This window comes from Sycon ciliatum, chromosome 9 (genome assembly GCF_964019385.1).
Source record: "Sycon ciliatum chromosome 9, ocSycCili1.1, whole genome shotgun sequence".
In the NCBI taxonomy this organism is placed as follows: Eukaryota; Metazoa; Porifera; class Calcarea; order Leucosolenida; family Sycettidae; genus Sycon; species Sycon ciliatum.
This window is the reverse complement of record NC_088651.1, coordinates 1,516,512-1,533,431: the sequence shown is the minus strand read 5'-3', so window position 1 is coordinate 1,533,431 and position 16,920 is coordinate 1,516,512. Positions and strand designations below refer to the sequence as shown.

The following is a 16,920-nucleotide window of genomic DNA, read 5'->3' as shown; positions in this document are numbered from 1 at the left end:
CATCAGACGACCATCGTCTGATAATTGCAGTGGCATGAGACTTTGAGTCACGACAAATCCAAACTGGACCTATTTCTCTTTTTTCATATGAAACGCTCTGCACTTTGTGCATTGAGCACTTTGCCAGGAATTGCCAAATTTCTCCTTTATAATTATAATCTATTTATCTTCTCTTTCTCTCTCTCTATCTCTCTCTTTCTCTATGTCTCTCTCTCTCTCTCTCTCTCTCTCTCTCTCTCTCTCTCTCTCTCTCTCTCTCTCTCTCTCTCTCTCTCTACTGTATGCTTTGCCTGTCAAATTGTTCTGTGCAGCATACACTGGTGATCGGTGTGAGGATGACCGTGACGGTTGTGTCCAGGGCGCGGGCTGCTTCCAGGGAGTTATCTGTACAGATGTGCCGGCCCCGGGTAGTGGGGCTATCTGCAGGAACTGTCCCGGTGGTACCACTGGTGATGGAGTCATGTGCATGGGTAAGTGAGACATTGGCATGCTTGCAGTGTGTGTGTGTGTGTGTGTGTGTGTGTGTGTGTGTGTGTGTGTGTGTGTGTGTTTGTGTGTGTGTGTGTGTGTGTGTGTGTGTCTTATGTTCTGCTCATTCTCCAAGCCATCCACAGACATCATCTAATCAAGTAGCAGACAACCAGCTCCAGTGCTTGTCACTTGAAATAGTATCTTTCACCACTGCTGTCATTCACACATTTCAATTTCATGCCGTGATGCACCCATTCACAACTGCTGTAATTTACACTTTTGTTTTGCTAATTCTTGTAGATATTGCGGAATGTATGACAATGCCATGTGATGGAAATGCCATATGTACGGAGACATTCGGCTCCTTTAACTGCACATGTCTGATTGGGTTTACTGGAAATGGGATGTCCTGTTCCGGTAAGTGATGTGATGTGGGGTATGTGTGTGTGTGTGTGTTTGTGTGTGTGTATGTATGTGTGTGTATGTGTGCATGTCTGTGTGTGCGCGTGTGCGCGTGCGTGTGTGTATGTGTGCATGTCTGTGTGTGCGCGTGTGCGCGTGCGTGTGTGTATGTGTGTATGTGTGCATGTCTGTGTGTGCGCGTGTGCGCGTGCGTGTGTGTGTGTGACTATCCAACTGTTCCAACATTGGGTCTTTGGTGCGCACTCCAACAGTCTTCAAACTTTCCGACTTGGTCCTTTTCTTTACTAGAAGTTAATCATTGGCTCTCCATCCGAGTGCAACTAAACTTGTTCTTTTTGTTCCTGCGTCCCGGGCAACGGAATGGCTGTGATTGGCTGTGAATGGCTATGAATGGCTGTGAATGGCTGTGAATGGCTGTGATTGGCTGTGATTGGCTGTGATTGGCTGTGAATGGCTGTGAATGGCTGTGATTGGCTGTGATTGGCTGTGAATGGCTGTGAATGGCTGTGATTGGCGGTGATTGGCTGTGAATGGCCGTGAATGGCCGTGATTGGCTGTGAATGGCTGTGAATGGCTGTGGGTGGCTGTGAATGGCTGTGATTGGCTGTGAATGGCTGTGATTGGCTGTGATTGGCTGTGATTGGCAGTGACTGTGTAACAATATCCTGTACTGTGCTGTGTGCAGATATTGATGAGTGCGCTACCGACACAGACACATGTTCCCCGATGGCTATGTGCGCTAATGTGGCCGGCTCATTCTCATGTAACTGCAACGACGGGTTTGAAGGTTCTGGACAAATCTGTGACGGTACGTCATCTTTATGTTTTTGTTTTGTGGTGAGGGAGGAATTTCCCGAAACACTGTGTATTGAGCAGGGAGTGGTGCTTTCTTGCAGGTTAGCCAAGTGAAAGGTTTGATGGACTTATCGTGTTCTCTGGATGGCAGTCGTGAGTCATTCTAGTGAGAATTCAAGTCGACAGGAAAAGCGCGAGCTCCCACCTAGGGAGCAACACACACAATTTGCCAAGCATTGCCAAGGTTGCATCAACCTTTTCTTCAATTTTTTTACAAAGAACACTCTTTGCATGATGGACAATTAGAAACTGCGTTTAATTCCCATAGCTATGCAGAAGACGTTACTTCAGTAACGTCTGGCGCTAGCCAGGGTCCACACAGCTTTAATTTGGTACTAGCCAGGGTCCACACAGCTTTAATTCCCGTAGCTATGCAGAAGACGTTACTTCAGTAACGTCTGGCGCTAGCCAGGGTCCACACAGCTTTAATTTGGTATTTGTTTGTTTGTGTGTTTGTTTGTTTGTTTGTTTGTGTCACGCCTGGCGCTATCCCGTATCTGTCCCGTATCTGTCCCGTATCTGTGACTACAAAGGCTCTACAGGATTGTACATAACAGCTGTCCACAATATTTGGCAGCTCCTGTATCTGTCCCGTACCGTACCAATATTCGTCGTATTATGTATACGACTCCCTGATGTAGAGGGAGATTTGGAAAGAAATAGGGAAACGAGGAGGAAATTAAATTAGAATAGACGCCAAATAGGTGATAGGATGCGTCAGCATAAACAGCGTCAGCATAAACATACATGTACTTTGGAAGAGAGATCGCGTCGTCTCCAAAATAAGCGTGAACGAGCGATTCAGCGCCGGTCACAGGAAACGTCGGAAGAGAGATCCCGTCGACTCCAGAACGTCCGTGATCGGCAGAGTCCGCCGGTCCCAGGCAACGTCAGGACAGACATCCCGTTGAGTCCAGAACGCCCGTGATCGGCAGAGTCTAAGCCGGTCCCAGGAAACGTCAGGACAGACATCCTGTCGAGTCCAGAACGCCCGTGATCGGCAGAGTCAGCGCCGGTCCCAGTGAACGTCAGGACAGACTTCCCGTCGACGCGCAGAAAAACGAAATCTGCAGCCTCTTTTGCCGTCGGACAGGATACGTATTATAGGAGACTGTAAAGTTATGTAATGTCCAAATTTCCACGTGAGCAGCAGGTCACTCGCGTTGATTTTTCGACGTGCGAGCCAAATAACGCGAGCTGAACTTTCGCGTCGCAGACATCCCGTCGACGCGAAGAAAAACTAAATCTGCAGACTCTTTTGCCGTCGGACAGGATACGTATTTTAGGAGACTGCTAAGTTATGTAATGTGCTCCACAGGCAACCATGCATTCGGCGGCGTCATTGGCTCAACAGGTCAATGTACATGTATTACTACAAAAAGGCCAGAAAATCCGATTACTGTATTAAAATCAACTAATTTTCGCTGGCGATTTAATTTCGCTGATTTCGCCGCTTGGTACCAACCGGCCAAAGTAAATCACAGGCCAAAGTTTGTCATATACTTGGTCCGACTTATTAAAATGTGCGTTTCGCTTCGAACGTCAGCCAAACAAATTCAAATAATCTCAGGACGGAACAAACTTTCCAGCTACCTAACACTATCCTTCAGTTGTCGATTTGTGATGTTGAAGAAGAAATGACTCCAACCCCAAAGGAGGCAGCGCCTCAGGATCCTAGTCGACTCGAGAATTTTGCGTGCAAATTTTGTCGTCAGAGGACTCCTGTTGCTTCTTGCGCAACACAGAGAAGGCCTGGTGCTGAAATCAACACCCCACTGCGATGGGGAATTGTCACGGAGTACCAGAAACTCCTGGGCGATCGTTCTCGAGTGCTTCCTGGCGGATTGAAATCGCTGCAGTCGCTGTTTCCTTGGAAGAATCAAGTAAGTTCAGCAAACGCGTCATCTAGAAACTCGTGCAGAAAGCACCTGCATCGCTCCGTCCAGTTTGTGCTGATCTCTCTCGCATTCGTTCACGATGTGGCGGCCGACGAATCAAGATCACAGAAGAGATCGTCGAGAAGTTGATCGATGTAAACAACCGCCCTTGAGGTCGACTTTCAGGCGACGACCTGGCTGGAAAACTGAAGCGCAGAAAGGGTGAATACGGTGCGTGAATGATGCGGAGTCCTCGCCGACTCCTCGGAGCCGCGATCGCGATCGATGCGTCACAAGATCGCCAGTCTCCGGGGCCAGTGGATTCGTGAAACAGGCAGGGGAGAGCACGCATGGTCTGATGCAGCTGACTGTGTGACAGTCATGTCGACACAGATCAGTCAGTACTAGTTCTACGCGCGCGGCACACGGTGATGAGAAGTGATTTTTTCTGCGTGGTGGTTTACTTGTTCGCCTCATTTGAAAGTCTCGTGGGAGCGTCAGGCGAAAACACCTACAGCCACCATTCTGGCAGTCGTACTGCACGAGGAGGAGGCGAAGTCGACCGTCTAAATCGTGCCTATGGAGTGAAAAAATCAAGGAAGCGCAGTGTAGCTTGGAGGAGATGAAAAAAATGTCGACGTTTTGCAGGTTGACGCACTTGAAGAAGCGCCCTGAGACACCAGCAGAGATGGAAACTAGAAGGTCAGGCCAAGAAACGACACAGTAGTTATCTATCTATCGTCTCTTGGTCGATTTTTTAGTACAGGTGCTCCTTTGGACATAGGCTTGAGTTTTGAAGCGAAGCGCACATTTTAATAAGTCGGACCAAGTAGGAAATTGATGCATTATTGAGCAATGGATGCATGTGAGAGCAAAAATACCTATCGATTTCAAATTTGACGTGAAATTGCCCGTCACGTCGGAAATAGCGTGCATCTTAACCTCTTTAATAGAGAGGTCTATTTCTCATCAGCCAAAATTTGTTGATTTACAGTATAAGGAGCTAAAAAGAAAAGAAGGAGCAAACCAAAAGAAGATGATTATTAGAGAAATAACAATCCGCATTAAATTCTGCAAATACTTTTGCCTCAGTTCTTATAACATGTACGATGAGCTAGGCAAAAAAGCATAAAAGCATAGCGTAGGGCCCTGAGCTTCCAAGCTCTCTCGTTTGGTATTTGTGTGTTTGTGTGTTTGTTTGTTTGTTTGTGTCACGCCTGGCGCTATCCCGTATCTGACGGCAAAAAATTCATAGGGATGTTATAAATTTTTCAATTCTCCTATTTTTCAGGCATATCCTGGGATTCGAACCCACACTATCGCCCGACATGCATTCCCCCATACACTTCGCATTCATACCCATTCTTCCAAGTTGCTTCACGTTATGATCTTGCGTTTGAAAGCCCTATTTGAATATTGCGGGCAGCTGTATGTGGCCAGCTGTGTTTGATGGTACGGTACAGGAGACGGTGTCGTTTTACCCTCGATCGTACCTGTCCCGTACCTATCCCCTACCGTACCGTACCATCAAAGACGGCTGGCCACAATGCATATTCAAATAGGGCTTTCAAAAGCAAGATCATAATGTGAAGCAACTTGGAAGAATTAGTATGTATGCGAAGTGTATCGGGGGATGCATGCAGGGCGCGATAGTGCGGGTTCGAATCCCAGGTTATGTCTTTAAAAAAAGGAATTTTTTAAAGAATTTATAACATCCCTATGCTTTTTTTGTCTAGGTCATCAAGGCAAAAAAGCATAGCGTAGGTAGGGCCTTGAGCTTCCAAGCTCTCTCGTTAAGAGCACATATCCGGCATATATGGAGTGGGTGGGACCTGTGAAGCTGAGCCGACCTCGGGAGGTCTTGGCGTCGTGGCTCGCCAAAGATATCTTGGAGTGGATCTGGCGGGATGGGTGCGGGAAACGGAGGGGGACTGGGAAAGGCACTGAGAGGATAGTGTGATGGTACTATTATTGTCATTCAAATGCCAAATATTATATTCATCACACTGCATACATGTATGGTGCAGAGCACATGAAAATGGTGCACAAGGGCAAAACCGTTTGATGGTATGTCGTGTGTTAGCGATGATACTGGTATTGTCATTCCCATGCTATATGTACCCATTAGTACACGTATGGTGCAGAGCAGAAGAAAAGCGTGTTCAGGGTCCAATTTTATGATCTCGAGTAATCAATGTCCTTGTGGTAACCATCCCCTCAGACTTTCCTTTAAAAAGACCCAGATGGAAATCCGTCAACTGAATTGAATGATGCTGTAATGGTGGAATTTTTGGATCGTCTTTAGCCACAAGTTCGAACTTCAAATGTGCTTTTTCTCCTTTCCAGTAAATTGCAGCTAAGCACCCTTTTCAGGTGCACTGTACCATGTTGTTTAGGCTACATAAGGCTGAGGCATGCTGAACCAAACACAGCCAGGACAAACACGTCGCGGCAGGAGACAAGGAGCTGAATTTAGTGATTCACCGTCATTGTCGGCAATCTTGGGGTAGTTGAGTCCTGCATTAGTTTGCCGTCATGGACAGCAATCCTCTTCCATGCCAATGCATAGCTGCAAAGCTATCGCTTCATTAATATAACATGATGACAAACTTTCCGTGACTGAAGACTCACTTTCCCCTCTTTTTTCTTCCCTCTTCGCTACGTTGTTATTGGGAAGCAATTTGCGTTTGGATTTTGCGAAGTAAAACAAAGTAAAAATAAATAAATAAATCTACTTCTGAAAAACAGGATAAATTTCCGCCCTGAAGGCTATGACGTGAATATGTATTTCAGTACAAACACATGCTCAATGTAACATGATGACTTCCTCCAAGATGGAGAGTACATTAGTGGAAAAAAAACGCTGCAGTGGAGATGGGGAGAGTAAAGGAAACGTTCCACATAGATTACTGAACAATCTTGCTCTCTGTTATCATTTTTTCTCTGTGGTATTTCCTGCAGATATTGATGAATGTGTTGTTGGCGGACATCTCTGTGATTCTGTTGGCATCTGTCTCAACACGGTCGGAGGATCCATGTGTGACGGATGCATGGCCGGATTCGTTGGCAATGGAAATGCTGGCGACTGTTCAGGTAAGCCGGACAAGAATTTTCATTATAAAAAGCTGTATGAGTTCTGATCTGGGGCGTAGCAGCCGGTCCGGACAACTTTTTTAACACAATGCCAAACGTGCCCAGAATGCAGGATTTTGCACCCAAATTTCAAAATTGTCACGGGGAGATCCCGAACCCCCTCCGGCCGGACCCCCTCCAATGGGGGTGCTACACACCTGCTGATGTGTTGCGTTCTCAAAGTGCGCCATGACCATCTTGTGTGCTGTGGCCCTTATTCCGTCGCCATCATCTTGTCGAAGCTAATATCTTTAGTTTGTTGTGATGTTTAGCTTGTTCTCATCCTGAGTGCGCTCGCCTTCCCCTTTCTTTCGTTATTTCATAACGTAGAGCTTTCCAGATTTGAAGGCTGTTGGTTTGCGCGTTCCAGATGTGATGCAGCTCAGCATCAGGTCGTTGAATATCAGTATCAGTATTACACCAGTCAGTGTTGTGCTAATTGTTGCACGCTCTGACTCACCAGTATCCTGCTTATAACCGTGTGAGTTCGTTCAGGACACAAGCTTTTCGTCATCCTGTGAGAGCCTGACGTTGGCTGGTGAGAAGGCACCATTGCCTGTTCGCATGCTGAAGTAAAATAATGAATACCGAACCACTCAATCTGCGGACAGAACTGTTTCGTCCCGTTTGTGGACTCATCAGCACAGCACAGAGAAAATGAAAGCCAAACCTGATAGCAATGAAAATAGATTTTCCAAATCCAGATTCGAATACCACAGCATACATGCGAGGCAGTGACTTGTACAACCTAGAATAATAGATACACTTTCGAGTGTGGATCAGCCGTGTTGAGACACTACCCACAGTATTCACTTGTGCTGGTCAGAGAATGATAAGAAAAAAACAAAAATAAAAGACACGCCTGACACAACCTAGAATGGACCTCAGACATCCTCAACCTCCAGGCATCAGTCTGGCCCACAATCCAGTTTTGAAACAGATCATATCATCTCCACAGACTTTGCACAAGTTTTGAATACATTTCCGCTCCCTTGGAAATAAAAGTATCCAAAATTCGGTGTGCAAAACCTCTGCTGAAAACATTCCTCTCTGCCTCTTGCAAAAGCTTTGTATCCCCGCCAAACGTCCGCAACATATTCTAAATTGACATGGATGCAGTTTCCTCTGAGACAAAAATGCGATAATACTCATAAAAAGGACACACTTCAGGCTCATTACAAACATCTTGAAAGTTTTTGTCTTCACAAGTATACTTTCAAGCCTTCTCGTCAGGTGAAATACAGGCAAGGGAAAAGGAACAGGAACAATGGATTAAATACAGTAAGAAAGTGGTAAAGGAGTATTATGACATGGATGCGTAAGAAAATTGGAGAAAAAATAGGGTCTGTCCGGGATTTGAACCCGGGACCTCTCGCACCCTAAGCGAGAATCATACCCCTAGACCAACAGACCAACTACAACCAAATCAGCATCCATGACACATTCTTTCAGTTTAAATGGAGGTACCGTATTTCCCCGAATATAAGTCGCACCTTTTTACACTGAACTTCTCGGGCAAAGAAGGGGATGCGACGTACAATCGAGAGTGAAATACTACTTATATGCATGTATTGAAACAATGTGGTTCAAACCTCAAAGTGGGGGTGCAACTAACAATCGGGGAAATACGGTAGGCAAAAAGTGGAATGAAGCTGAAGACTCTACTGTAGCTGTACTTATGATTGATTCATATAGTGGTCCATACACACCTGGCAATACAGCTTAGAGGGCTGAGAGAGCGTGTGTGGGCAGGCATGTATTTACCGCCATATTGCCAGGTGTGCATTTACCACCATATGAGAGTCAACCATAGGTAGGCAAACTGTATGTCAATTGTTCAGGAAACTAAGTAAATGCATAGTTCACTGCCAGGAAACACAGTTAAATGGTGTTTTAGGGACAGGACCATGCACCACTCTAGCGTACTTGGTTCCCATCCCCTTCGATAGCTCAGTTGGTAGAGCGGAAGACTGTAGTGTGCGCATCAGTGGGATGTGTAGTCATCTTTAGGTCGCTGGTTCGAATCCGGCTCGAAGGATTTTTTTTATTTTTTCTTGACAAATTATAAGTTTTTTATTTAGTGTGGCAAAAGGTCTGTCAAGGGTTTCAGTTTATTTCTTCAAGAGATCCCAGAAAATGAAGCAGTGGAGAACGTGCAGGTTTCCTCTTCATCGAAATGGATATGGAAGGATTTAAAAAACTGTCCCATTTGGTATGACGAGATGATGTGCTCATTGCCGAGCGTATGGTGGGAGGCAACAGTTGTTTTTCACCTGTACGAATCAGCAGCTGGGTACTCAACAAATTCACGGTTCACGTCAGCTCTAGCCGAGTTTTCCGCATCCGTAGGAACGCCACCACCCTTCCAGGATCAAGGTGCAGATGCAGCTCCTAAAGCGGTGTGAGGTGAGTAGGTCAGCTCACCAGCAAAGTGGTCAAAGACCGAAAATCCCATTCACTGCATCCATGCTGCGTACTCACAGTGAAAGTTATTGGCTGGAACACATTGCAATCGGCAGACATACTTCAGAATTCCCAACGTGTTGGAAAAGGCCACAACCGTCGAATCTCGCCACAAGATAAACTTGGCCATGGAGCACATCAAATATGCCCGCTGCAGAATATAGTTATGGTGGCATTGTGTAAATCAGCATGTTACTTCCTAGACCAAGAGAATACAAATCAAGCATGCATGCATTCAGGCGAGAAAACGAGGGAAAATCGAGAACAAAATGGGTCTGTCCGGGATTTGAACCCGGGACTTCTCGCACCCTAAGCGAGAATCATACCCCTAGACCAACAGACCAACTACAATACAAGCAATATCGGTTGTATGTGTGTGCATGTGTATTCACACGCTTGTTTGTCCATCTGTCTAATTATATACTTGTGTGTGTGCGTGCGTGCGTGTGTGCATGCATGTGTGTGCATGCTTGTGTGTGTACGTGTGTGTGTGTGTGTGTGTGTGTGTGTGTGTGTGTGTGTGTGTGTGTGTGTATGTGTACATGTGCAGACGAGGAGCAATGCGTGACCGGCACTCACACGTGCAGTGAGCTTGCAATGTGTTCGGATTCGTTTGGATCTTTCGAATGCCAGTGCTTGGCTGGATTCAACGGGGATGGCATGAACTGCCAAGGTGAGATCTGTGCCTTCTATTTTTTTTATTGTTTTTGTTCAGTCACGTGGCACTAGCCAATGAAAAAGTGATGTGGGCGATAGCCAGCCATGGCGGTAATAGAGAGGAGAAAGAAAAAGAATGAAATGGGAACTGAGTTAGCTGTCCGGAGATTGAGCACCTACAGGTGCATCCGCTATTCGGGAAAACATTTATGGCAGCAATTTCCTCCGTGGGAGCACATACAAGAGTGTGCAGCCACGATAATGGAGGGGAGAAATAAAAAGAATGAAAGGGGAACTGAAAAGTAAGAGAAACGCTGGGGAGCTAGGGCAGCGCTGGATATCAATTACACCAAGATGTCCTGTAGGCGTTTCAAATTGGCCTAAAACTACGACGACGTAGTCACTTGAACGCTTTTATACTTTTCTTAAAAGAGCAGTGAAAATAAATTATTGTCTCCTGAGCCGCATGCACCTGATAAACACTTCACTTTTCCTACTACAAAAACGATCTCTTCGCTCGCAAAAATCTTTTAACATTTCACCTACTTTTCGCCGGGCTGCCCGTGATCAGGTTGACAAAGTGCTGTAGTCTGCTCACATTTTTTTTGTGTGGGCCAAGAGGACATGAAACTGATATCCTTACCAATAGTGTCCGAAAAACTCCAACACAGCCACTTACACATATACGAAAATTCACTCAAACACTCCAATAACGCTCTCTTCACTGCAAATCAAATCAATAATAATACTCAGTATTCAACCAAACTTTTGAGCCTGGCCCGTCATCCCTGCAGGATGAATACGCTTTGATTTGCAGTGAAGAACCCGTTGTTGGAGTGTTGGAACGAAGCTTCTCGTAGTACATGAAACTGATTATCCTAACATCTATTGGAGTACAAACCGTGAAACCTTTCTCCATTGTTCTCTGCTTCTTGTCATGCTGCTAGTGCTTTCAGCCTAACTTTTTCATCTTATGGATGCAAGTACAAATTTGACTGAACTGATCAAATTTTTGTACATGTAACTCTTCCTTTTGATTCCTGTAGGATCTCTGAACTTGAACGGCTTCAACAACACGTTTAGAACGGAGTTCATGGAGAACCAGCCAGTGCCCACTATCCTGTCACTTCAACACGCCGCAGCCCTGGTTGGGCAGTCGGCCGCTTGTCAAGTTTCTATCACATTGGCCGCGTGAGTAGAGCATGGGAAATGACTCCTTGACCCCATTTTTCACGTGCCTGTCATCCCATCCACCCTTCCAGGAAACTCCCCTGATAATTATCCATTTTCTTATGGAGAATCGCTTTAAAAGGATTGCAATAAACAGAGCCAGCTGAAGCGTCATTTCACGAAGGTTTTATTTAGATGTCATGGATACATTCTAGAGAAAGTAGTGACAGGGCATAGCTTAAGGATTTCATTTAGCTCGGACAAATGTCCTTCCGTTTTGAAATCTGTCCGGACATGCCCGGACATTTTCCACAACACATTCTCAGGGTGTTTCTTCTTTTTTTTAGTAGTACTGAAGTATATTCACAATGACTCATTATGTGGACGTAGCTCACACATTACTATGTACAATTCGCCAATTTATTTGTATTAGAAACTGAACTATTTACTGACGACAAATGTATGTACAAAAAAGCGTTGCAGTCAAGAATTTTGCGAATGCGATATGCTCCTTGCAGAGAAGGTAAGTCAGTTCGAATTTGCGTCGTGCAATAGCGGCAGCACCATCGTCCATCTCGCACAGTGCCTTCGCAATTGGAGCGAATTCGAGGGCATTTCGAGCGGGACACTCTTGCCTGCGGAAAAGATTCATTCCTCGTTTATGCATCTCCGTTCCAGCATGATCCTTGAACGCTGATGTTCTCAGGTTCTTGGATCCGGTTATGAAAGCCTCGCTGAAGTTTTTACAACTGCGGACTCTGTCTACAAACTAACACTTGATGCACACGGAACACTTCAAACATTCTGCTACAAGCCGATCGTTCTTCTGCCGGTCATAAATCAGCCAGGCGGAAGTAGTCAGCTCTGCATCATTGTCCGAGATCCACTTATCGCAAGTAGCGGCCTTCACACCACGGACTTTTTTGCCCGGCGGCAAGTCCTCTGAATCTCCCTTTCGCTTTCCAGAAGACATTCTAAAAGACTATCTGCATTCCTGGTCAGTGAAAGAGTGAAAAATAAAAGATGACATCTTCCTCTCAAGAGCGAACAACTGCACTGCAGTTCAACCCATCGATTCAGGTGCGAAGTCGACACCATGTACCAAAGGTCGAAAGTGTGAATTGACTGTAGCAACCGCGTTGCTACAGGCGGATTATGGTGAAGTCTACGCCTGAGGGATCGAGGCTACGGTGTAGACGTGTAAGTTGTACGATATGCACGAAGCTCCGAAGAAAGCCCAACTCTGCATAAAAAGGCCGAAACTTCACGAAAGGTCGCTGCTCTTTTTTCCTTTTTGACCGGACACTATGTCCGGTGAAATTGAAAACGTCCGGTCAGTGGCCGAAAATGGCCGGAAAATGTCCGATGTCCGGCCGTTAATCTATGCCCTGAGTGATGGACAAAGAAATAAAACCTTCGTGAAATGACGCTTCAGCTTGTTCTGTTTATTGCAATCCTTAAAAGAACTGTTGTCACCTCGCCACCTTTCCAATTATGGAGAATCCTTCCAATAGAGTCTGAATGAATGAATAAATGAATGAATGAACGAACGAACGAACGAACGAATGAATGAATGGGTGAACTGGAGCAAGAAGACCAATCTTCCAAAAGTCACAACAAAATTGATGCATGAATAATACTATTAACCCTTTGCCGGTCTAACTCAATGTATGTGAGGGGTGGTCACGCAAATACATGTACACACAACCAGCAATAACTCAAGAACCATGTGATGTAGGTATGGGTAAACATGTTGGGTTAGCTTTTGGGCTAACCCTAGTTAGCGATAAGACCGATGCGCTGCTCTCTATCTCATGCTAGCTGCGATCGAGCTGGCTTTACACGTGCACTCAACTGCTGCGCATGCGCGCCCAAATCGCCTTGGGTAGCTCTTGCTGCGCTGACTTTGGCTTGCGCTTTCCTTTGCAGTGTCACTGAGCAGCAACCGGAATTTGTTTGTTGAGAATAGAATTAATTATTCAGACTCCTTGTAGATTCCTCGCAGCCGCTTACTGCACGACAAACATGTTGTCTACCTCTGAAGCACGCCGTATGAACGTGTCGGACTTGCGGGCCGAGCTGGAAGGCCGTGGGCTGAATTCGAGCGGAACAAAGCCCCAGCTTCTTGCCCGTTTGCTGCTCAGTATCCAGGACACGTCGAGCTCGGCGGCACGGGAACCTCGATCTCCGTCGGCCACGCCATCCTCGCGGCAGGAGCACGAGCAGGAGCAAGAGCAGGATCTGGAGAGTGCTGCAGCAGCTTCTCCGACTCCCCAGATCCCGGACCGGAGCAGTAATGACGATTTGCGCCAGTTTGTGCGGCAGGAAGTACATTCCGCCGTCACCGTTGCCTTGTCGGAGGCGATCGCTCCAATGCTGGCCACCATCACTGCCCCTGGATCCGCTGGAACTCAACCTTCGGCGGAGTCTTCCAACGCTGGTAATCTCTCCGTTCCCCAGACTATACGAGAGAAAATATTGAAGGGTGACTTTGTAGATTTCACCCAGCTGCTGCCCGATACTATCGCCACCTCGTATTCTGCCCCACGCCAGCTTCAGCTGCAGTTCAGCAGTGGCGGCCAGTCTCTGGAGGTGGTGGAAGGTGGAGCGGCGCAGCCCGTTCGCCGACGCGTCCACGACTTGCCGACATGGCTGGAGGCATGGACTCTCTTCATGAACGTCGTGTGTTCTGCCAACCCGTCCCGCCTGCAGGAGATGCTATTCTACCAAGCCACCATAGTTGCAGCCAACAGGCAATACTATCCGGAGGCTTGGCTGTCGTACGACACCCAGTTTCGCTCTGCCATTTCTGCTCAGCCAGGCAAGCGCTTTGACGTCATCGACATAAATCTGTGGCAAATGTCCGTGACTAGCCGATCAAGGCCCACATGTGAGTCCTGCCGCCTCATCCATCCCGGAGGCGGCCAGTGTCCCTTTCGTCCGCAACGTAACAACCAGCAAGCCTTCAATGGAGTCCGTACGGTGTCTAATGGCCAACCGATCTGCCGGAACTTCAACGCTGGGCGTTGCAGTCTCAGCACGTGCAAGTACGCCCATGTCTGCAACCGCTGCGGGTCCAAGGACCACAACGGATCTAAGTGCGGTAGGCGCCAGTAACTCTGCTGCTTTGGCTGCAGCTCCCGCGATTGTACATACTTCTCCCTGCACTTCACGTTCTACTGATTTCACAAGCGCATGTCCTGCTGTCCACACACCCCTCTCTGTTTCTCGCTTCGAATCACTGCTCCGTAACCACCCTGACAGTTCATTGGCTTCGTATGTTATTAACGGCCTCCGCTGCGGCTTTGACATTGGCTTTACCGGCAACCGCATAACTAACCAGCACTCGTCCAACCTCTCATCAGCATTCCAGCACTCTGCATTTGTGTCTGCACAGCTCACCGCTTCCTGCAACGCCGGCTACACGGCTGGCCCATTTGACTCGCCCCCATTCCCATTTATGTACTGCTCTGGCATTGGCGCTGTTCCGAAAAAGAATGGCAAGCTACGCTTGATACACCACCTGTCCAGCCCTGCCGGCTCCAGCGTTAACGACGGGATCCCTGCCGAGCCTTTCTCTTTGCAGTACATCAGCATTGATGAAGCCATTAACATCATTATGTCCTCCCCGTCTCCTGTCTATCTCTCTAAACTCGATGTGAAGAGTGCTTTTCGTCAAATACCTGTCCGCCCACAGGATTGGCATCTCCTCGGCATCCTGTGGCAGGGGAAGTACTACTACGACCGTGTCTTGCCATTTGGGCTCCGCTCTAGCCCGGCGGTATTTGATGCAGTGGCAGCCACCATCGAATGGATAATGCACCACGAATTCTCCATCCCTAATTTGCTGCATTTTCTGGACGACTACTTGTGCGTGAGCGTGGGCCAGGCAGTGGCGAATCGGCAGCTGGCCATTCTTCTCCGTGCATTCTCATACCTCGGAGTCCCACTCGCGCCTGCAAAGGTGGAAGGCCCGTCTCGTACCCTGACATTCCTGGGCATTATCCTGGATTGTGAGAAGATGGAAGCCCGGCTCCCTGACGACAAATTGGCCGACATCAAGCGCCTGTTGACTGCAGCGAGCATCAACCCCACCATGTCTCAGCGCGAACTCGAATCTCTTCTGGGGAAACTCTCCTTCGCTGCAAGAGTCATCGTACCCGGCCGGACATTTATGCGGCGCCTGTGGTCGATTTGCAGTCGCTACCAGCAGCCTCACTACCGCATCAGTCTGACTACCGAGTGCCAGGAAGATATCCAATGGTGGCTACGGCTCCTGGAACAATGGAACGGAAAATCATTCTTCCTGTTCCCAGATTGGACACCATCTCCAGACTTGGAGCTGTTCACCGATGCCAGTGGCACCCTGGGCTGGGGCGCATTCAACAGCGGCCGCTGGCTTCAAGGGACCTGGTCGCCTGAGCAACTCACTCACAGCATTGAGTGGAAGGAGCTCTACGCGTTGGTCACAGCGTGCTGCACGTGGGCCAAGGAATGGCGCCAGCTTCGTATCACAATACACTGCGACAACAAGGCTGTGGTAGATTGCATCCGCTCCGGCACATCCAAGTCACCGCCAGTGATGACCCTGATCAGGGAGCTGTTCTTTGTGTGCGCCCGCTTCAATTTCACCGTCACTGCTGCTCACATTGCTGGCCAGTCTAACTGCATTGCCGATTCGCTGTCTCGTTTCCGCATGGAGGAATTCCGACGTCTTGCCCCAGCTGCTCAAGCACAACCAGACCGAGCAGTGCTGCCATTCCAGTCGATGTAATATAGCCTTGACATACAGGTACCGATTGTCATTGCTAAATTGCCGTATTGAGAACCTGCGTTGGATTTCATCCATCTGCATGCCTACCTTTATCCATCTCGTGCCTTAATCACTTGTTCTTAGCTCTCGTGCATTGGTGGTGAACGCTTGCTGGGGTGCCGTGTGCTGGTTTTCTGGGAACAGCTTCCTTCAACTGGTTGCTTTGCTGCTACTATCTCTGCTTAAAATTGCATACTATTGGTCGGCTGTTTGCGACGCCAATCAGTAGTCATTGCACCCGGTCGCGGGTACTATTGCCGCTCAAGCATGAGCGATTGCTTTGGCCGTTTGCAACGCCAACTGCTTCACCCTGGTTGGCTGTTTGCAACGTCGATCAGGGAACTTTGCACCCGGTCGCGGGTACTGCTGCAGCTCAGTCGTGAGCGATCACTTTGGCTGTTTGCAACGCCAATCGCTTCACCAGTTGATCGAAACCAGCACACTGGTGTACCCCAATCATCCTTGTGCGGTGTTGTGAGAATACGTGGGTATGCATGCAGCTTTGCTCTGTGACTTTCCATTGCATGTAGTCACTTGGCTCTCCCATTTCCTATACACTGCTCTGATGCATTCGGGTGCAAGCGCTAAATGTTGGGTTAGCTTTTGGGCTAACCCTAGTTAGCGATAAGACCGATGCGCTGCTCTCTATCTCATGCTAGCTGCGATCGAGCTGGCTTTACACGTGCACTCAACTGCTGCGCATGCGCGCCCAAATCGCCTTGGGTAGCTCTTGCTGCGCTGACTTTGGCTTGCGCTTTCCTTTGCAGTGTCACTGAGCAGCAACCGGAATTTGTTTGCCACCCACCCTCCCATTCCCACATTATATAGGTGGGAACAGCTTCCTTCAACTGGTTGCTTTGCTGCTACTATCTCTGCTTAAAATTGCATACTATTGGTCGGCTGTTTGCGACGCCAATCAGTAGTCATTGCACCCGGTCGCGGGTACTATTGCCGCTCAAGCATGAGCGATTGCTTTGGCCGTTTGCAACGCCAACTGCTTCACCCTGGTTGGCTGTTTGCAACGTCGATCAGGGAACTTTGCACCCGGTCGCGGGTACT

General features: G+C 47.8%; 1 protein-coding gene and 3 non-coding genes across 4 annotated transcripts in view; 2 read left to right on the top strand and 2 right to left on the bottom strand.

Annotated features, from left to right (window-relative positions):
- The window catches only part of LOC135824597 (uncharacterized), a 130,956-nt gene that overhangs the window by 107,714 nt on the left and 6,322 nt on the right, over positions 1 to 16,920 (top strand). The window contains exons 23-28 of the mRNA XM_065337331.1: positions 312 to 470; positions 772 to 888; positions 1,580 to 1,702; positions 6,588 to 6,719; positions 9,772 to 9,894; positions 10,925 to 11,069. Coding sequence (XP_065193403.1) covers positions 312 to 470; positions 772 to 888; positions 1,580 to 1,702; positions 6,588 to 6,719; positions 9,772 to 9,894; positions 10,925 to 11,069 — 799 coding nt within the window. The remainder of the gene's footprint in view (positions 1 to 311; positions 471 to 771; positions 889 to 1,579; positions 1,703 to 6,587; positions 6,720 to 9,771; positions 9,895 to 10,924; positions 11,070 to 16,920) is intronic.
- Trnap-agg (transfer RNA proline (anticodon AGG)) lies at positions 8,100 to 8,171 on the bottom strand. The gene has a single exon. It is a non-coding gene; the product is annotated as a tRNA-Pro (tRNA).
- Trnay-gua (transfer RNA tyrosine (anticodon GUA)) lies at positions 8,698 to 8,796 on the top strand. Its single transcript has 2 exons — positions 8,698 to 8,734; positions 8,761 to 8,796. It is a non-coding gene; the product is annotated as a tRNA-Tyr (tRNA).
- Trnap-agg (transfer RNA proline (anticodon AGG)) lies at positions 9,493 to 9,564 on the bottom strand. Its single transcript has one exon. It is a non-coding gene; the product is annotated as a tRNA-Pro (tRNA).